The sequence below is a fragment of the Pleurodeles waltl genome, chromosome 5 (genome assembly GCF_031143425.1).
Source record: "Pleurodeles waltl isolate 20211129_DDA chromosome 5, aPleWal1.hap1.20221129, whole genome shotgun sequence".
NCBI classification, from domain to species: Eukaryota; Metazoa; Chordata; class Amphibia; order Caudata; family Salamandridae; genus Pleurodeles; species Pleurodeles waltl.
In genome coordinates, this window is record NC_090444.1 from 262,342,836 (window position 1) to 262,365,769 (window position 22,934).

A 22,934-nucleotide genomic window follows, 5' to 3' on the forward strand; every position below is an offset into this window, starting at 1 on the left:
ATAAAATGTTCACTGGAATTGCAATGTATTTTCTTAATAGTTATGCCAGCAAAGCAGAGAATGAATCTTTCCGTTATCCAGTGCACATACTGTTTACGGTTGCGGGCGCTGCCACATGACTACAAGGGGAGATGACCTTGTGTGTTCCGTCTTGTAGGAAGCAAGATAAAAAATACTAGAAAGCTTCAGCGTAGTTTTTAAACCAGAAACATTGTTCAGATGTCCTTCGTGACTTTATCGATAAAGGAGCCAAGCATGAGCTGACCCATCCTCGCTCCATAAAATACCATGCATCTGAAAGTTCTACATGAAACTGGTGTTAGGGTTGGGGTTAAAGACATGAACCAGTTGCTGGAAGTTTCGACTCCAGGCCTAATGGCAAAACAAGGTCCTAGAAGAGGCTTTAAATGATTTGTTATATTATACAGAACTAATATAACTATGCTTTTGGGTTGCTGATTGCACTTTTGGTAGGCTTCAGACTAATAGGAGTTGAATGTGTGATGAACTATTAGGGCCTATTTAACCTTTCTCTTAATTTGTTTAATAACTGCAGAGTTGGTTATAATGCTTATAAAAACATTCTAATACACATGTTTGCAGGCAAATAGTGTATATTAAATAATCATATGATGTAAAATACTAATTACTGTGTGTACGTCCCCAAATCGACAAACCACGCCAGAAACCTCAACATAATCCTGGACAGCAAACTGACCATGAAGTCTCAGATCAGCAAAGTTGCCACTGCCTGCTTTGGCACACTTCGCATGTTATGAAAAGTCTTCAAATGGCTCCCCCTGAACACCATACGTACCATCACTAAGGTCCTAATCACCAGCTGAACAGACTATGGCAACACACTCTAAGGTGGGATCACCACACACCTTCTTCAGAGGCTCCAGACCATACAGAACTCCACCCCCAGTCTAATCCTCGACCTCCCCAGAAGGATTGAAATCACCCCTCTCCCCATCTCAGAAACCTCCACTGACTTCCTTTACAGAAGAAATGGCAATTTAAGCTGGCGATCCACACACACAAAGCACTGCACAATCAAGGACCAGCCTACATCAACTACGACTGAGTCACCTGAGCCATCATGACCCTCAAGCATCTGAATACCCTCTCAGGTGATGAATCGAGCTATATAAATCTACTTCATTGATTGATTGCACACTGATTTGAGAGTACATGGGTGGGACTCTATACATACCACCTGCAAATAAATAAAAGATTCTCTGACAGGTTTGAGTGATGCCTAACACTTATACCAGCCAAACCATAACTCATTAGAGGAGAAGTGAGAGACATCTTTTAGTTCTCTTTTTCTCCAAGAAGGGAGCAGTTCTCATTTGGGGATTAGGAGATGTACTGGGTGTGTCCCCAAACGTGTGGTGGTAACGTGATATTCTGCCTTGAATGATAATGCCTTATCTATCAATTTGTACAGTCCCAAAGTTCTGATTATGCACTACTATGTTTCGTTCTCGAGTATACAACATGCTCAACGAATGGCTTTGGCGACATGTTGGCACATACCCAGCCAAGTACATTTCAATTAAATAAATGAATAAATAAGCAGTGAGACTTCTGGGCCTTATTGTGTGCAGATTTCTGACCCTACCAAATTCTAGATGCTTGCACTAGTCACAAATTGACAGGCGTATATCATGAAATAGTTTAGTGAAGTTCTTTATTCCATGCAGAAATATACACATGTATATGTTCATGTTTGAAGAGCAAATGCACTAGCTACCTTTATTTTTTTCTCCAAAAGTAAAAATGCAATATCCATCCACATGTGACTTAACTTACCATCAGAACGAAGGGCTCTTAGGGTGAGGTGCTGTTAGCCAAGTCAGAAATCGGGAGTGATGAGAGAACTGTCAACTTATTTAAAGATGGCCATCATGTGCATGAGATCTGCAGACACCCAGGTGTAGTTTGCTGGGGGTGATTGCTGGGCGTTGGGGTGTAAGGGAGTGCAAGAAGGAGAGCAGTACACCCTGTCTCTCGATATCCCGTGTTCACAACTTCACTTGCCCACATGCGTGGGGCCTGGTAGAGGAGCATTTTCACTTTTTCAGAGGATACACAATTCTGCGCCAGTTAGCTCCGTCTACATGGGATCGTGAAGGCAGATACTTTGATGGGGTAGTTCTGCACCATACCAGTCTGGGAGAGTTGTGGGAGCTGCGGAAGAGCTGCAGCTTAGGGTCCATAGTGCCAGGCGGGCCCCAGCTTCCGCAGAAGTGGTTCCGCTAGGACTGGGTGTGGCTGGTGGTGTTGGTGGGCTGACGTGACCCCCTGCCCACCCTAGTCCCTATTCTCGGCCCGTGGCAGTAGCCTTTACCATTGTCGAGCTCTTGCTCCAGTGAAACGTGAGGGGCTTCGGAGAAGCTTTGGAGGCCTTGGAGAAGTTATAGAAGGCCTGTGAGCCCTGTGAGGGGCCTTCCAATTAACTGTGATTACATCAGAGTTCCGCCTGGAGCAGGAGTAGCCAGGAACCACCAGGAGCTTTCCAAGAACAGCCACTCAGTCAGTCAAACCGCGAGTGTTACTGTTGATGCCCCAAGTATAGGGGTGTATGATTATTGCTGTAAATGTCACCATAATCTTTACAAAATAGCAAAAAATTGAAAATTATTTATAAATTAGTAATTTATACTAGTGCTGTCCTCTGTTGTTTTATTTCTCTAGCGTGGACACAATATGCGAAACAAGGGCTAAACTCAAGGCAAAAAAGCAAAGGCTGATCATTTATGACTGACAAGTGTCCATGGAGAACCTTTGGAGGATAATTCTGAGCAACCTGATGCACGGATCACAGTTTACACAGGAAATGCACTTTGTGAAATTCTAGGATCACAGCAGTGCGTAGCCCCAAATATGGGAAAACAAGAGTTGGGCAAGACTTCTATGAGATACAGCTAAGTACAACGATGCCATCGCTGACCATCTCAAGGTCGGGAAAAAGTGCACTCCAGTAGAGCTATTGGAACCATACACATCAAAAAGTTTTGTATAAAAAAAGGTCTCTAAAGACCGGTAGCACCAAAACTGCCACCACTGTTTCAATCACTGTCTGCTACCAGGAGCCCTGCTTTAATAAACTCTATTACAAACTGGTATAGTAACAGTTACGTCAATTCACCAGTTTTGTTGCACAAGGATCACCGAGTTCATCTACCTGAGCGTTTACTCTGGTTATCTATGGCAGCGAAATTACCAGAGTTAGAAAAGTCTTTTGGTTTGTTGCAAGTTACATCATCTCCTCTCGCAAAGGCGTCTAATCAAGCTTTAGCAAAAGCAACAGCCGAACATATTTTACCAAAAATATCACTGGAAATTCTACTGCAACATAAAACTGGCCTTGACCGGAAAAAGGCCAGATCGTGGGAGAATCTTGACACCACCACAGCAACCATAGACTCGCCTGCTTTATCACAGGCTTCAGTCTTTGACTCTGATAAAGTTGTCACATAAAATCTATCAATAATCATGCAGTCAGAACTCACCAGAGTCTCCGATACAGAACTTATTTTGCTCAATACCCAAAGCTAAAAATGATCCTTTCGACTGTAGCATTTAGTGCTTGAACTCCTCTCTTATGTCAAATGCAGAGGCCCTGGTGCAGAACAGATCAGGAAGCAAGGGGACCAGGTCACAACTAGATAGTTTAATATTCAGCAACTTTGATCTATCCGATAAAGGACAACTGTTGTAAAAAGGTTATGACACACATATCCCACTTTCAAATCATGAATAAACTCTGGACATAATTGCAGACGCAATCACATCACATTCTTCAAAACTTGATGCCCAATTAGAACTTGCTAAACAATTCACAACTTCTGTAGTGACCATCTAGCACATGATGGCTGCAGTTGAAAAAATGGTAAAATATAATCTAAAGACAAACTCTAACCAAGGGGCACTAGAGAGCCAAAATTGTATTCCCTTGTTGAAAAAAAATTGTTGGACGTACCAGAGGTTACATATGACATTATAGAAGAACTCAACTGTTGGCCAAAAAGCACCATCTGCTTGCCCAATAACAGCACCCAAGGCAGCATTGTCCATGCAACAGGTTCTGATCCACTGAAATCATCATTTGAGGATAGGGGGCTCAAATTATATAGATCCAGGGAATCCCCATACCTCTAATGTTGAGGCAATACCCGCTTCTTTTAAAAAGGCACAAAGGAAACAGAAAAACCTCAAAGTAAAAATGTTTAGGAAACAATCAAATGCAGGTGCTTTAAAAAGATCAATACCCTTTTCTATCCCTTTATCCATAGCACTACCTCTCCAAATTATCACACAATCATTTGAAGAGACAAATCCCCAAGAATCAGGAAAGTCGCAAAGCAATCACTCAATAAAGAAACAGAAATTGATCAAACTGATTTTTAATTAAATCAGAAACCAGGATTGATGGCTTTTATAAAACAACCATTTGCTGTAAGCAAGAAACCACATCATCGACCTTGATGGATATCTAACGTACCATCTACCTGCGAAAAAACAACAAAAAGGCAGACAAATAGGAGGTTTGATTACCTGGGTGAGAACCTCATTGACTGTTAATGCAGAAGTGATACATACTATAACCAAAGAGAACATACAAACTGTGGAGCTAAGAAACCAGGAGTGGTCACTAAAGATTCTGAATGTATATCTTCCCCCAGCAGGGTGGGCCCTAGTTAAATGAGATGTATGGCTATTCAAAGAACAACGTTTGGCTCCAAGGTTGGCGAAGCCATGAAAGATTGAAAAAAAGTATAAATGGAGGGCCTTAGATTGTCAAAGATGAATGCATGTTAGTATGTGGTGACTTTAATTCCAAAATGCACACTTTATTGTTGGATCCCATGCTAAAGGACGAAGATATCTAATGGAATATCCCTCACTCTCCAAAGGGCACTGCAATCGTACAAGCAGAGGTGAATCTATCTTTGAAACTCTAGGTGAGGGGGGATTATGTCCACTGAATGGTCAAACTCTGTCCAATGATCCTACAAAATTTACATTCAGATCTCGAAACAGGCAAACTATAATCGACTATATGGCAATCAACATTGAAGCATGGCACCTGGTCCAATCTGAACGTGCTGAAAGAATTGAAAGCGACCACAACCATCTACTTTTGGATATGGTGCAAACCTTAGTCAAGCTTTTCTGCTTATCAATCAAAACAACCCATAGATGGTCAAAATGTAGCCTTGAGACCAAACAGGAAGAACATTGCTGGCATCAGTGATATATGCACTCAAATGGTGTGTACTTCTAGTTCTAAAAGCTCATGCCTTGGCTATTAAGGCAGACTCGGCAGTGAGGGAATCGAAACTGAATATATTTGAAGATCTATTGCCACAGATGGCTGCAGTACGATGAAGCACAACCCAGTTCTTTTTTACTGGATAACCATTTCACAGATTGCTTGGACAGGTACGACAGGGAGTACTTAAAATGAAAAAAGTCATTGTCATTAGCCTTGAAAAATTGATGGCTGCCTAACAACAGCAAGCAGGACTTTCATGAGACTCGAAAGCAGTACGACTGCTAAAATACAAAAAGAAAAATCAATCATGGAAATTTTTAGCAAGCTTTACATGAAGCAATAACTCTCAAACATTCCAGAACATTGTAGAGTAGATTAGAAGATGGGCTGCAATGGTCCCTCCAAAGAATCTGGAGTTGAATATAAGCCCGTAAACTTGGATCAATCACTTTGCGACCCTCTGTCAGAAAATAGGAGTAAAAACATCATTAACAACAAGTGGCCTAGTCATACAGAATGAATTTCTTTTTAAAGACATTTACTTGAACATGGCAATGCAACTAAAACAAAATTCTGGAAAAGTTAACTTGAAGGTAAACATGAGTGATAACCTGAAATTAGTACACCAAAATGTAGCTTATCGAAGAATCATGGCCATTACACCAAACTCTGGTACTTTCCTAGTCGCTCTATCAGGTGTTTGCTTACATGAACTCACCAAAAAAGAAGTTGTTCAAGCAATTCAAACTCAAAATCTGTGCAAAGCTGCTGGACCAGATAAAATTCCAACAGATGTCTTCCAGAATCATTTAAACCTACAATTGCTCAAATACACAAAAAGGGGCCTAAAAATCACCTGATATTCAATTTGCTTCTGATAGTGTTGATTGCTGTACATTATGGCAAGTTATAAAGCAACACTGAGTCCCTGGCAAGCTACTAAACCTTCTGCTTGTGTTGCACTCCGAAAACACCACCTGGGCGAATAATAGTACCAAGAAGTACAGATACTGCCAAGATCCCAATAGAATGGATTGTCAAGTGAGTTTGTGTGTTAGCATCAACATTATTTAACTGTTATTTAAATAATGTCGTAAAAACACTAGCACATTTTTATTAAGACATACCAAAAGTAAACAAAGAGCCGATACCAGTACCAGTAAAGTACTTTGCGAATGACGTGGCGTTAATGGCCCAAACTGAGTTATCGATGCACTGTCTTCTGGCAGGTTTTGAGTCATTTTGTGACAATAGAAGCCTCATCATCTATGCTGGAAAACCAGGTATGTGATTCTTAACCAAAAACAACAAACTTAGAGTGACCTTTAGGATTTCCACATTGGATTTCGTGACCACCTATGATTACATGGGTATTCATCTTCAGAGCAAACTGCTGTGGACCCCCCAGGTGTCCATAAGTAATATTTTCTGGGCCAGCAATCAAGTGGGGTGCTGAGACATGCAAAATCGTGTGGAAACCATTAAATACGTTTGGCTACGCTTGCATATAAAATCAAAGTCAGGGCTGCCAGCATCTATGGTTCTGAGGTTTGAGGCACAGAAAAACTCCATCCATTCAAATCACTGAGAAGAACCTCTTACGATGGTTACTGCATTTGGACCCAAGATTGCAGCTGGATGCACTGTGAGCAGATTTGGGCATTGAAATAAAATAGACTTTTGTATTGCCCTAGCAAATGTAAAACACTGGATCCAAATTTGGACCATAGAGTAGCTTGTCTTGTATAAACATACATTATCTGATATTATGAAGAACCAAAACTATTGTTTTCTACCCATGATTGCACACATATCAAATGTTCTTTATAACATTGGACTTAAAGACCTTTGGCTTTACCTGGAAAATATTACCAACGCTAGTTTTCATTTGGTAATAAAAACCTATTGGTCTTATATAACTCATTTAAAAACAAGCCGCACAGGTCCAATGCTAAAATGTTTTATGGTATTCAAACATGCCTGCTGCTATCCACCATTTTGTAATTAAATCTTCCCAGTGGAAAAAATAACTCTTTACCTGACAGTTCGATTGGGTAGTCTGCTGGTCGCTTCAACAGTCATAAGATTGTGATTAAATCCTGTTGAGGGAGCACATCTGTACCAATGCCTTTTGGGAGGTCCAGAAACAATTATCCTTTTTAGGTTGAGCGCTCAAGTGCTTTGACCTGTTGTAAATATTGTGGGCTTTTAAACACACCCACTGCACGCCCATCACTTTCATTAGTTCGTGGGCTTGCCTTTCAACAATCCCTTGATGACATTGGTAAATGCTTCACGTTTGTCCCGGTCCGTGGCGGTTTTGTAACCTGCTTGCAATCTGAACCTATTACATGGATAATTGCACGATTGCTGATCTACTTCAGCGTCGGTGAGCTATTGCTTTCTTTTGTCTCTCCCTTTGTGCTCCATGGCAGCCATGGTCCTCACAGCGCTCACAGCGCAAACTCCATTGGCGGTATTGCAACGCGGGTCAGATTGTTCATGTGGTTTTGCCCCTTAGAGGCTAATTATTTGGTAATATGACCATGTTTTTTACAAATGCTATTTTCTTTGTGGTGTTGTCCAGGAGCTGTTCTGAGCATTACATTCTAGTGCCAAACATTTATTTCTGATAAAGGTTTTTATTAGGTTTATGTGATAATTATATATGTTTTATTACTATCTCCTTATTGAAATTAGCGATTGATTTTCCTACCAGGTGCTTCTAGTATTGATTTTTTTTCCATGTCTTTGTAGTTTCTTGTGCAAGGAGTACTCTGTACAGATTATAAAGGGTACCTCAACTACATATCAGTTTAAGGAAGACTAATTCAAATTGGGTCTTTTCTTGTGTGATGATCTGACAAAAGGCTGGATTCAAAACTCAGTGGTGTAGCTGAGCATAATGCAATCACTCATTCTCAGATAGGCAGAATTCAGCTTTGCAGTCCAAGATATTGGGGTGGAATTACTAAACATATTGAAAATCATCCAACAACCTCTCTCTTCCTTCTAGTGACTGAAGGACTAACCATCTAATGTGTTGTGTGAAAGGCTCATTGTATCGAATAGGGATATGGGGCAAAGGATAAGTTACCACCTATTTAGCCGCAACTGAGGAATCCCATGCAGTGTTGTACCCAAGAGAGTGCTCAGGTATGCATTAGGTAGCATATGCTTTTTATCTTACCATACTATATCCTAAAGAGGGCACCAGACTATAGTGCCTCCGATTCTTTCCAGATTTCAACAGGAACCATTGTACTGCAATCCTCGGTTGTGCGGAAGCATAGTAATGGGGAATGCTGGGAATGACCAATCCTCCCACCTGCTTGGTCAGACTAACAAGTGAAATTCATTCACCGACTCCTCACCAAGAGTCAAATTCAAGGCTTCAGATTTGTCATAGTTGATTCTGTAGCCAGACACCGACTCGTAGGTCTAGAGGAGAGTCGAAAGAGCCAGGATGGAGGACTGGGGAGTCAGTATTGAAGCAAAGCATTGTTTGCTTACAAAGAAATCTTGTACTCATGAGCTCCAAAAGTAATCTCAGTCATAGAGTTTGACTGACCAGCGGTTCAAGGAAGAAGGCAAAAAAAAAAGGGGTGAAAGCAAGGTAACCCTGCCAGGTGCCCCTTCTCAGTGCAAAAGCTCAAGAGGTATGACCATTCAACACAAATCTAGCTGTCGAACAACTATAGTTAGAGAAGACCATTTTAAGAAATGTAGATTCAATCCCCTTGACTGGAGGATAAGAAACATTTAGGACCAATCCACTCGATCGAGCAAGTTTCGGGCTGGGATCTGGACAGCTCCGACATCAGGACCAGGGGCTCTGTCAGGCCACCCCAATTTAGGTTCTGCTGCCCACAGCCTCAGCACACTTACAGCATTGTCCACATCCAAGCTTGAGATGGGAATGTCACAGAAAACCCTTGCCAGGTGGGGAGCTCAAGTGGAGATCTTGCAACTACTCCACCATCTTGGACAAGTCCCAGAATGATAAAGTTCAGTTAAGGGCATACACAAACTATTAAAACTCCAACTAGAGGAGAAGCTGTATTTGCGAATGTACTGTCTTTATTGGACTCGGGAACAACTTAATCAGATGTGCCCAATATCAAATATCGAGTAGCAAATGTGCTCATCCTAAAATCACAGTTGGAACTTGGGGCACATTTGTTTGAATGCTCAAAAATGGATTACTGGTTGCACATCTTCCATTATCTGTATGCCTCTATGGGCATCTCATAAAACACATCTTATACTTTGAAAATGGCATTACTGGGAAGGAACCTCAATGAACCAATAATTAGTTCTAGTAGCAAGATATCTGATCGCCAAGTACTGCAAATCAAACCTTTCCCCACCACAGAATATGAAGAATGATATCATACAATTTTATGTAAATATGCTGTCTGAGGAAATAAACCACAAGAGGATAGGACTGCACTCCATAGGTGATACAGTTTGTAGCTCATTGTGATAGAATATGGAAAATAAGGGCAAGAATGGAATGGGAAACAGAAATATAGTGGATACAATTGGATAAAATTGATTCAATAAAAATGTGTTTTTTCCTCTTGTTCATTCCTATTCATAGAACCTTGGGTTGCAGTCTGCACAAACCACTGTGGTAGCTTCACATATGAGTTGATTGGAGGAAAATTAAATAATGGAATGCCATGAGTATATGACTTACACTGCTCACATAGTAAGGGGTAAAGTGTGAGATGAGTATACTGTTTTCTTAGTTATGATAATCTGAGCATTCAAAATGGCAAATAATATGAATTACTATATAGCAAAGTAAAACTACTGTAGATGTACCTCTTTTTCAAATGGATCAATAATGTAATATCAGTATATATTTATAATTAACTTTAAAAAAAATATTTCGAAGGGTTTGATTTAAAAAAAACAAAAAAAGCAAGATCATCCATGTCATCAAATCACTGAAATCTTCCAATCCCATATAGCCTAATGTCTTCTCAAATGATTTCTGCAAGCATTTCTAGTGAAACTTGGCTCTGATTCTTTGAAGGCTGTAATACAAAAGTATTGAATCTGATTCTTATCCTCGTTCAGATTATCACTTGCACATTGTTCTCCGTAAGAATGGGATTGACACAGCTCAGTGCTTAAGATGTAGAACTACCTCTCATATAAACTCTGGAATCAAAATCTTATTAAGGTTTGGGTACCTATACTGGATCTAATAGTGAAGTAACGTGTCTAAAGAATAATCATGGTCCATAAAATCACAACACTATTACAATAATATTGCTTTTTTTGCTGACAATCAGTAGTGGTGACTGTGGAGTTTTGCTTGTTCTTTATGCAGAGAAAGCCTTTGACAATGTTCAATAGTCCTATTTCATCGCAGTTTGGAGTGGCAAATGCATACATTTGCTCTGGCATTTGCCTTGTTATATGAGAGAAGAGAACACTCTTACAAATGGAAAGTTGTTGGAACCTATTAAATGAAGGAAAGAAGTGAAAAATAGGTGTCTGATTTTTCCTTTATTGTTTAATTTCACTTTCAAGACACTTGCTATTGCTGTTGAAATAAGGTCAGGTGCTAATATGTGAGGATTAAAACTGTGAGACAGTGAATATATAAGGTAGTCTCCCTCTAAATCTTTGCCTTCTCTATTGAACTCATTGATACCCAAAACTTCATCTATGGATATGAACCCAATCATTATGAATCTAGGAAAACTGTGCTTTCACTAGTGATCCAGAGAGATGATATAACTTAATAGAACTTTGAAAATACTGTGACTCAGATCAGCTATTGAGAAATGTTCACATATAGCTACATTTACACCCTCCGAGATAAATTACATTTTACATCACCCAGTTGCGTAAACTGCATCTCTCCCTGTGGGTAAACATTAACATAGATGAAAAAAGTGGTTATTCCAAAATGTACTTTGTGTTTAATAATTCATAGCTGAATTGTCATCCAAGCCAGGTGTCTTGATTTGTCTTACTGAACAAGCTATTTTTAAGGAGAGTTCAAACATATTCACAGCTTGCTGAACAGAATGAAAGTACCATGTACAAGAATACTATGATCTAACCTCCTGCCACAAGCATCTATTCTTCAACATGCTAGCTATTGGTTTGGTAATCTTGGGAGAGTTGGGAAAACCACAGAGTGGATAGATGGTTGAGAAATCCTCATTAGTTGATTTGCCAATTTAACTTGCATTGTGGTCTGGAACCTTAAGAGATAATGATCCTATATTGGAGGTGAGTACCATCACTGGGATAATAGCTTGGAGGGTGGTCAGAAAAACGTTTTTAGGTATTTGGCTTAACTTTGCACAGCAAACTACTATTTTGGAAGGTATGGATGGTGGGTTTGATCTTCCATTTATGTCAGTTAAATGAGATTAACTGTTTTCAGTTATTTTGTCAGAATCAAAGAAGAGGTAAAGAAGAGTACCTTAAACAGGGTTTAAAAATGTTAAATATTGTATAAGGATACCAAAAAGTTTGTTTGAAAGGGCATACAGAACCTATACTGACTTGGAGAAAGAGCTGGAATTTCTTTGAAGAGTCAGAGTCAATAATTGAATTGCCCCTTAGTAAGTGATTGCTAAAAGGAAATAATATATAGTATTAACATGGTAATTGATTCAGCTAACTCGAACATTGGTTATTTTGATTGATGTTAGGCTATTAGATAATTGTGACTTGGGAGGTGCAGATCATTCATATATGCAATCTACCCACTAAAAGAGAGCAAACCCAGCCCATTTGTGAGTACACATATGCTCTTTTTATCATCAGTATATTTGACATCTTGATTCACTCGCACAAATTTTTCCCCTTTCCTTGGATTCAGATATGGGAATTAACTTTCCTGTTCTGTGCAAGTTGAATGAGTCTCTACTAAACCAAGACATGCATTGAGTAAGACTCAGTAATTGATGAGCTGTTGTCTTGCAAATTTGTAACAGATCCAATGTAAATTACCACATAGCAGTGACTGTTTTTCATGTGTTTGAACTTGTAAAATAATTGCTTGTCTAATAATATAATACCATTTATTTTGTCCCAGGTGTGTCCTTGTCGTCAATGACCTCTGAAAGCGACTATGCCATTCCTCCTGATGCTTATTCCACAGATACTGAATATTCAGAGCCAGAGCAGAAACTTCTAAAAACAGGTTCTTCCTCTAGCGACAATGGAAAGAATGTAAGCAACCGTTCCTTCTTCCTGAAAAACATGCCTACTGCTCTTGTTTCTCCTCAACCCTTGTATCATTCTGATTCTCAGAACAGTTTTGATATATCATGATGGAGAGTGAACACTTTTCATATGAGATTAAATATTGACAGTGTTAAAATGCCAAATAGGACTGTAGGATGCTGAGAGTAAATTTATTAATGAATCAACAAGCACATTTGTCATCTACTTAGCAGGCTTTTATCTCAGTAGAAAAGTCATTCCCATGGAATGAAAATAGCTGTATTTTATTACATGGTATTATACAGCGCTTAATACCCACGATGAGCTGTTAAACCACTTTTCTTTGGGGGAGCACGCTGCTCCAGAATCCATGGTTAGTCCAGTGTGGTTGGTTAGTGCTGGCTACTCTGATTAATCTTGTGCACTCAAGCAAACTATTCCATGCATTAATTGCAGTTCCTTGTGGTAGATTATATTAACACAGGTTAGCTATGATCATTTGTCAGGGGGTATCTGAGCTCATGCAAATGGTTAGTGGGATTAATATATAAGCAGAGATGCTTAGGTATAGTTAGGTATAGTTAGGTTACAGTAGTATGACTTTCAAGGATTGTGATCTTTGAACCTAGTTGTGAAGAATTTACTGAAATACTATAACAGAAATTAAGGCAAGCATGCATGTGAATTAAAGTAGGTTGTGCTCATAGGCAGGAGGCATGCAGAGGATGGAAGTGAAAGAGAGGGCCATTTGAAAGAAAAGAGTAGAGGCAACAATCAGATGTTTTGAGTAAAGGTTTGTTTTTTCAGGTAGACTTTTAGCAATATAGACTATGGGGGTTATTCCAACCTTGGAGGAGGTGGTAATCCGTCCCAAAAGTGACGGTAAAGTGACGGTTATACCACCAGCCGTATTACAAGTTCCATAGGATATAATGGACTCGTAATACGGCTGGTGGTAAATCCGTCACTTTACTATCACTTTTGGGACGGATTACCACCTCCTCCAAAGTTGGAATAACCCCCTATGTTTTTTGAGGTAGCATGCCCTTCGAGAATGCAAGACTGTTGAAAGAAACATTATTTGTATGAGAGGATAGTGCTAGAGTGGGTATTTTTGCTAGGCACTAGAATCACACAAATTGCCTGTCCAACACCATGATACTTCCATACTACCACTCCAGCCAGGTCAGCTGATCAGCACAGGGGTTGGAAGCAAATAGTATTGGGTTACATAGTTATTAGGAAACACTAAAAGCTTTAGTCTGCACTCAAAGGAAGCAATAAACTCTAGATCGTAATAATTTGAAAGCATACATGGGCATATAATGCAAACATTAAAAGGAGATTTTGCAAATGCTGATAAAGCATTTTCATTGTCTTTTGTAGTTGTAAGCATAAGATGTCATGGCAATATCTACAAGTTCTCTATTCATACCACTTGTATTCTCATAACACTGTATTTCCTCCATGCTACTTTTTCTTCTCTATACATTAATCCCTCAAAGTGACCTTTTTCCAGGTGCATATATAAATGTGTTTAGCTTATTACCATTGTGCCAAATGTTGAGTCTTTGTATCAAATGGGTGTCCAATAGTGGTTCACATAAGGAGGATTCATGCCAGGTTTTCAGAATGTTCACAAGATTTATTTACATGCAGTAAATCTAAATAGGAATCATTTAGCGCTGGGTTATCCTGAAAATGTTGCATTGATCTATCCCTTCTCTGAAGATGTCCAGTTTAATTAGGTTGTGATTCAATTTACAGTGCTGTGGATCCTACATTGACTAACTTTTGATGGTGGTATTCCATTTTTTGGAAAGGAGGAAAGTCTGCTCACAACTGTGGTGGACATTATGGTGGTCATTTTGACCCTGGTGGTCTTTTGATTGCCACGGTAAAGTGGCGGTACCACCCCCAACAGGCTGGCAGTGCATACTGCCACATTATGACCGTGGCAGGGTTGCCGCTGGTCATAATACCACTCATACCGCCGGGCCGGAGATCTTCATCTCCAACTCGGAGGCCCCCACAGTGCTGCCAGCAGTATTGTGACCCGGTCTACTGCATGTTTTCTGCAGCGCTAGCCCCGCCACGAAAATGATGGCGGTAGGGCTACCAGTAACAGAGAATTCCTTCCCTGTCACCGGTAGGCGGGTCCCTCAGCCCCACCAGCAAGCATCTGACCCCCTGCCTCCCATACAAACACAAGCCCCCAGCCCCCCACTCCATACACTAACCCCCCACTTCATACACTAACCCCCCACTCCATACACTAACCCCCACCCTCCACTCCATACACTCAGCCCCACCCCCAATCCATACACTTACACTAACCCCCCACCCCCTCATATGTGCACACACCCACAGACATGCACACACTCGATACCCATTCATGCACCCGCACACAGGCACACACCACACAACTGTCCCACAACCATACAAGCATTCACTCATCCATCCCAACACGCATTCATACATGCATCCATACAGACATCCAAACATGCACTCAGGCACGCACATGCAACACCCCCTCCCCTGTCGGTCGTTCACCTTACCTGCTGGTCACGGTGGCCGTCCGGGAGGGAACGGGGTCCATGGCGCTTGCTCCATCTCCAGTGCCACGTCCCCACAACAATGCCACACCTATTGCTAAGTCGTAATAGGTGTGGCGGTGTTGTGTTGGCGTGGCGGTGCCAGCGGAGCAACCTCCACTGCACCGCCAACCGCCAGTAAGGCTGCAGGCAGCTCTCCACCCAATTTATGGAGGAGAGCCGCCAGCAGTCATAATATGGCGGTCTGTAGACCGCCATCACTGGTGGTCTTGTGGCTGGCGGAACTTCAGCAATGTACGTTGTAGACCACTGAAGTCATAATGACCACCTATATCTTTTTTCTGCCTCAGATTTAGGCTCAGTGGAGATGAGATGTAGATACGTGAAAGAAAGCAGCAAGCACATTCACCAAGGTTTAACAATAATCTTAAAATTCTTGTAATAGGGCACAACTCCAGATCAAATGGAAAAAGCCAGCCTCTGGCACCCGCTACATTTACCCAGCATATCATCAATCCTTCTATGCAATATATTAGGAGCAAGGTACATTGTATTTAAATAAATTAGATGGATTAGTTTCAACTTGGCTTTCCCTGATACATGGTTTGCATGTTCACAAGCTCTTCTAGACATATATTCTATGATGTTGATGCCTCAGGATTATTTATTTAACTAACAGTTTTGTATAGTGCAGTGGCATTGTGAGGTATAGATGCCTTTAAGTAGTAAAAGTATCAGTTCTACACTGAACAAGGAAATGTACAGATGAGAGGAAAACTGGGGATCAGAATTCAGGGACAGTGAGAAGAGTGGCTGTAAAGAAAGTAAGAATATGTAGAAGAGAAGAAAAGTACAGCTGTGGAAAGGGGAAATGATAGATTTGGGGGGAGGATAGGTGAATCAGAGGTGGGCCTGTACATCGTCTATGGCACCAATGAGCTATGTTAATTCCAGGGCACTAAAAGCATTATTCAATCTCTACCTAGAATCTTTCAGTGGAATATTTCTGGTCTGTTGCAGCAGAGGGGAGGAATTATGAGGAGGCAGGTCAGGGAGCAAGAAGAGGAAGAGAGAAATTGGAGAAGAAAAGGAAGAATGTGGAGTAAAAAGGAGAGATGGGGAGGTGAGCAATAGGTAATGGTAGGGAGAAAAGAAGGAAAGATGAAACAGTAAGGATTGGGACGGCATAGAAGAAAGGGGAGGGGAAGGCTAGCAAAGGAGAAAAAGAGAGAAGTAGGGAGGGGTGATATTGAAAGGAGGTGAGGGAGGAGGGATGGAGTAAGGGAATGCAGAAGGGATGAGAAGAGAGGTCAAGCGGGGAACGTTAAGGGAGAGAGAGAGTAGGTAAAAGTGGGAGAAGAGCAAAAGAGGGGGAAACAGAGGTGAAATACAATTAAGCTTGCAAATGGGTGAAGTTAAGGGATCAGGAGGAAAAATGGAGTTGGCATGGGAAAGAAAGAAAATGAGTGTACATGCCACGTGACCCCTCTCCCTGAGCCATTGTCGGCCATGTGAACACCATCCTTCGGACCACTTATTTAAATAAATGGGAGGTGGTCATGTGCCCCCCAAGACTTGTTAGGCCCCATCCCCTATGGCCACTCTTTTATCACCTTCCCCAAGGGCCCATTGTGCTTCTTTGGGGGAGGGGGCACGCAGCCCCTCTCCCCGGGCTGATTTCTAACTAAGGTAGCCCATCCTCTGGGTTCCGGTGCAACGAATGGTGGATGCTCTTGTGCCCACCTAGGTTATCCACCACACTGTTGTTGGTAGCCACGGTTGGAGCCCCAAGAGCCCCAAGAGCCCCATGGCCCCAGCTGGAGCAGGAGCTGGTATTGCTCTGTTTGCAGGGAGCAGCTATTAATGTTTTTCCCTGTGGGCAGAAACAATATTTATCACAGCAGGCAGGGAAAAACGGTGTACAGTCCGGTTCCAGTGTGCTTGAGCTTTTGTGAGCGACTTGGTGTTTGCTCCGGCTTGGCAGGAGATTTAAAAATGCTTCGCCAAGTAAGAACGAACACAGGTTTTCCTTCCCACTCTATTGGGCGCCCAGGGACATAGCTGCTGACCCATCCCCAAGGGTGGGCTTCCCAGGGCCATTAGTGGTTCAGGGAAGGGGGCAGCGTGACCCCCTCTTAAAGGAATCGGCCCCAGGTGTGGGCTCCCGGGGTCCTTTCAGGCTCAGGGAGGGGGGCTTGGGTCCCATCAAATAAATATTAATGGTGGACCAGGGATAGGCTCCCCGAGGACTCTAATAGCTCAAGGGGGGGGGGGGCACACATCCCCATTCTCATGAAAATTGGTTTTGGCCCCATGAGTGGGCTCCCTGAGGGCCTCCGGAGGCTTGGAGAGAGTGGGACATGCAACCACCTCCGCTTTATAAATACAGCTCCGAGGGTAGACTCCTGTGGGCTTATAATAAATAAATGCGACAATTTCTTTTTAACCCAATGGTGTCTTGCAGGTTCAAAGCATTTTTTGCCTTTCTTTTAATTTTTACCCCGGGGGGTCCTTTGGGTCCCCCTATGGCTCTAGGGGTCGGGGTATCCCTACCCTGCCCCCCATATGTCTTTTTATTGTTTCGAAATTCAGTATGGGGGACCAAGTCCCCAAGTCCCCAAGTCCTGTAATGGCTGCCAGTAAAATGTTACTCATGTTGTTGGCAGCCAATCAAAGCATTCGCTGGACTTGAACTCCTGTGAGAGGGAGATGGTCCAAGGGAAATAAACCTGCCTGGGACAATCAGAATGCTCTGTTTTTAAACTGACTTTCTCACGACAGTCTTGGAGACTTTTGCTAGCCCAACTGATAAAATATACAATTTGACACTTCATTTCTTAAAAACTACTGAATGCATTTATACCAAATCACAAAAGCCTCCTGCTGAATTTAGTGTAATTCTGTTCTAAAGTTTTTCCTGAAGCATATCTTAAAGAAGTTTATGTAAAATATATGGCCATTTTGTGTTTTGGGATCCCCCTTTTTACTCGGTCACCACTTCACAGGTCACCTCGAACCTTTCCATGCACAAACTAGTCAAAAAGTAGCACCTTTTTGGAAATTGTTGTGGAGAATTTTCAAACAATAGCAAAGTTAATTGTAACAGAAAAAACACTTTTCCTATGAAAAAGCAGACCTACTATAACTACCTAGTAGTGACCACCGCTAGGTAACAAATATATATATATATATATATATATATATATATATATATATATATACATATATATATATATATATATAAGACCTACCTATTATCCACAGGAAAAACAGTTTTTTGTTTTGCTAATAACTTTAGTGCCATTTGACAAATCTTAATGACATTTTCAAAACTAATACGCACTTGAGCTCAGCTGCAGTGTGGAATGTTTTGGGGTGATTCATCAACCTTGGGGCTGTAAGAAAGGGGAGGTCCCAAAACTGATTTACCCATTTCAACATGACTACAGCACGAACCGCTAGACCAAATTACACCAGATTTGGCAGAAAGCTAGCTCTTGGACCAGAAAGACCCTTTCTGTGATTTGGTGTAAATCAGTTGAGTAGTTTTTGAGTTATTAAAAAAAAAAAAGAAATTTGTATATCTAGGGACTCTGATCCGACAGTTCTCATGCTGAGATCTGATTGGCTGGCAACACTTCAGCCTGGAAGTGTTGGAAATGGTCTTGGGACTTGGACTCAGCTGAGTCCCAAGAAAAAAGTGGAAAAAAAACAGAAGGGGGCAGCCTACTGACCACCCTACTTTTTTCAAATTTTCAGCAATATCCCAGTGGATCTGCAGTAAAATTTAAAATAAAACACTAGCGGGACCTCCCGCACTTGCTTTTTTTGCCCTTCCCCTCCCAAGGGAGGCCAGGTCCTGGGGTAATATATTTGTTAGGTAAAGGGGGCACAATCTTTTAATTTATTATTTTACCTCACTGAGCGGTGTTGGAGGATGTCACGGAAACAGGGGTCTCCCCAGGTAACTAAAGTTGTGGCAGAGCCACATGGAATATGTCAATAATAATACTGTCGCGTGGGCTCTCAATATCCTAAATGAGACTACTGGATTTCTAGGCAGCAGGATCGATCACGGTGTGGGGGACTGAGTCGGACCCACGTGTAAGGAACTCTGTCACCCTAAATCCGGTTTTTGCTCCGGCTAACTAGCAGTGCCTCATTTCTCCCAAGGGGAAGAGATGATTGGGCAGCCGAGCGCATGACATCTTTGGAGCTTCTCAGGGAAGTCGTGGTCACTCAGATCCAAACCAACTCTCTCATTTACAGTATGATCTCATATACAAATGACAAAGGCAGTATAAGTTTTATATAATGTTTTAATAAAACAACTGCATTTTAGATAAAAAGGCGTGAGCCACAATAACCAGAACCATACAACACAGTAGGATTGAAATAGTCACCAGGAGAGCAAAACATAAGAACAAAGCTATCATGGTGTCTAATAGTTTCTACTCTCCCTCTGCTTGGTCTATTTCGAGCACAGCATGTTAAGCTTCTAACTTGCCTTTCTGACTCCCTGGGGAGACATCAGCCCTCATACCTGAGCAAAGGCCTGTGATCTTGGTTCAGCATCTGCAACGAGGCAGTCAGCGTCTAGTTGTGGTTCCCTGGTCGGAATCTCCCTCTTGCGTGTATTGGGACAAGGAAGTGATTTTATAACTAACATGTCAGCGTGATCACAAAATGTCCCTACGCAGGAATGCCAAAGCCTAAACTCCTACCACGTCTATCGGCAATGTACCAGACTGTATCCTTGACTGAAGCACAGAGTGAACAGGAATGTGTTATGGAGAACTCCAGTGCTGAAGTAGGCTAAACAGTGTGATATGAATAAAAAACAAGACCGTAGAACTGGCTATTTGAAAAATAACAGTACGAAGCCTAATAAAAAGCATTTAGAGCAAAGTGCACAGAGGCTCTAAGCTGCAAGCAAATGAATAAAATACATCCAGGGCAAAGTGCACAAAGGCCTAAAGCCTGAAGCTAATGCGCAAAGGATACGTAAAACTAACCACACTACAATACAAGACTTTGGCCGGAGCAGTTATTTTTAATTTGCCAATTTGATGTCTGTGCCTTTCATCTTATTGTTTGTGTGCTGCTAACACTGTGAATCAAAACAAAGATACCACACACTGTTACTTTGTTACAAGTTTTAAAACTGCAGAGCTGAAGAGTAAAGAATTGCGGCATGGCCGTATAACAGTGCTAATGTGGAGTTGCATGGTTAATTGACTTTCATGACATATTGTGATCCAGCACTGGGCCCTATCTCCAAATCTGGAGTCTGATGAATCTTTGCTTTCTCAGTTCTGAAGGGTGAGGAGACAATGCATCAAGTTATTCAAATTAATTACAGTGTAACTCAGTGGTCACACATTCAATAAAGCTCAAAAGGTTTTATTTCAGACTCTAAGTCAAACCTATATTTATGAGGCTCAGAATCATAGTATAAATGTACAGGATAACCAAAGGAGAATCAAAATGTCACACAAAATTAAATTTAATTAGCATATAGAACCCCACCAATTCAATAGCGATAATGCAGTAAATAAGAACAAACATTTAATGCTTTAAATGTGAATCCAGGTTTTCCCTGCCTAACCATTTATTCTAAAATCCTAATTATCTTAATATTAATGGGTTTCAGAAAGAAGAGTGGTCAGCACAACAGAACTTTTTTAGAAGTTTCCATCAAGAGAGGTATGGCGGCAAGAAGCCTCATAGAAATTAAAGATTAAGGGATGCATCTCTGTAAGGTCTGCTCTCAGCTAAGGACAGTTCCCAGTTCAAAAGCATATCCACAAATCATAAGTTGGTAATTGACACTTTAACCTTCTGAAAACTTCAGCATTGACCTTGGTGTACCCTTGCGCTTTGGAATTTCACAAGCGTTACAGCTGCCAACTCAGGATACTCCTCCCTTGCTTGACAAGCGTTCCTCCGCTTTTCTTATCTTCCCACACAATGAGCTTCCTATTAACTCGGTTTCAAATCCTGACACCGCAGCTTTAAACAAACATGTAAAAAGCAAACTTCACATTGAAGGTTAGAACACAGGAAAAATGCAAGCCTTCACTTCGGCCAAACTACTTAAACATGAATACACTTTTCAGGTTAAATGAATTATATACATCTCATATGTCAAAGTATAAAATGATTATAAAGAATAATGTTTCTAAAATACTATAACATAAACGTTCTTTCAAAATGATGATAAAATATGACATACATGAAACATTGTATTCATCTTTGTGCTTAACTCGTATGTTTTGCAGTGACCACATTTAAATGAAAGTGTTTCTCATTCTATGCAGAAAAATAACCACCCCTTCATTTCAAGTTTTAAGAGACGTAATGGCACAGCCAAGTTACTCTCTGTCAACCCTCCCGCTGGTGACTTTTAGAGTCATCATAAATCTGTTTAATTGTTAAATGAGACTCTAAAACCTGTCTGTTTTAAGCAGTTTTTGCCTTGACTCCTCCAAACACTTCATATTGTCATAATATTTACAGTGACTATCTCTGAATCTTCCTTCTCTAAAAGATTTTGTACCCTACTAGCAGAACTATTCCCACTATTGAAATAGTCAACAACTCCTTCAAATCCTTTGTCAACCCTGAAACTGTCTGGATATACTTCTCCAAATCCTTACTCCTATTGGGAATAAACGTACAGCATTGTTGAACCTTCAACATCAGACAGACTCTGTCCTCTTTTGCAGTCAAGAAATCGAGCACAAGTCGATTTTGTAATACCATTGATTTTATCGCTACTGTTTCAGTATTTACTAACAGCAATGAATTGTCTCTGTTAGTAGCCAGCTTACCCACTATTGTATACAACCTTCTAATATTCAGATCATTGACACTCACTCTTACTGATGGAATCAATGCACCTAAGATATCTCCCACTAGTTCTGTAGAACCAGCTTCTCGTCTAGTTCTGGGTTTCATCTTTCACACAGGATCTTCAAGATGTTCTGCATGAAAGATCTTTGGAAATAATATTGCTAGATAACAGGTACCATGCCATCCTTTCAGTAACTTAAAATATGCATGCTGCCTACAAATAAAATACACTCCAGGAATCACGGGATCCTTTCCACCCAAAAAGAATTCACTCTTTCCTCTGACATCAAAAACATGCTCACAATCACTCTTCCCTATAAACAACTGATCTGTGTAGCTCTGATCAGTGTGTATACACAATTTCCCTTTATTCTTCTATTTTAAAGTTAAAGCTGGTTCATTCCCTTGCACTTGATGTTCTATTTCTTTCTTCTTCCATCTTTGTTGTGTTCTAAGATGTTTGGGCCTGATTTAGATGTTGGCGGTCTTACCACCAAGCTGCATTGTTGGTGAGCCTGAAAAGACTGTCAAGTCGGCGGTCTCCCACCCGCCATGTTTAGATGCATTGCAGCTAAGCCAACGACCGCAACGACGGAGTGCATACCACAGCTGACACTGTGGATTCCAGTGCCTACGATTAGCACTCTGTAACTGTCCTGATGGCGGCATCCTGCCAAGCTTATCTAGATCACATAGTTGTGATGGTGGTGTGTCAGCGGCGGACTCATGACAGCAGGACCAGTTCAGGCAGTAGCCCACATCTTTTGCAAATTGGACACTTGTGAACACACTGTAAAACACACTCTATTTCAGACCATGATTCTTTGCCATCCCACTGCAGAAGACCAGCTAACCAGCCAAATCCACAACATAGGAGGCAGGTTTTTTGATTCAGTTTACCTCTCCCTCTGTGTCTTTTTTTTTTATTCTATTTTTTTACAGTACCCTTCGTTTTTTTGCACACTAGTTTTCTTTAGATCTATTTCACAATGGCAGGGAGAAGAAATCCCCGTTTCATAGAGAGAGAATGGTCT

The 22,934-nt window shown here is 41.1% G+C and overlaps 1 protein-coding gene across 2 annotated transcripts in view; it reads left to right on the forward strand.

The window, feature by feature from the left end:
• Positions 1-22,934, forward strand: part of PLEKHH2 (pleckstrin homology, MyTH4 and FERM domain containing H2) — an 812,518-nt gene that overhangs the window by 385,663 nt on the left and 403,921 nt on the right. For both annotated transcript variants that reach the window (XM_069233993.1, XM_069233994.1), the window contains one exon: positions 12,360-12,496. In XM_069233993.1, the coding sequence (XP_069090094.1) occupies positions 12,360-12,496 (137 nt within the window). The remainder of the gene's footprint in view (positions 1-12,359; positions 12,497-22,934) is intronic.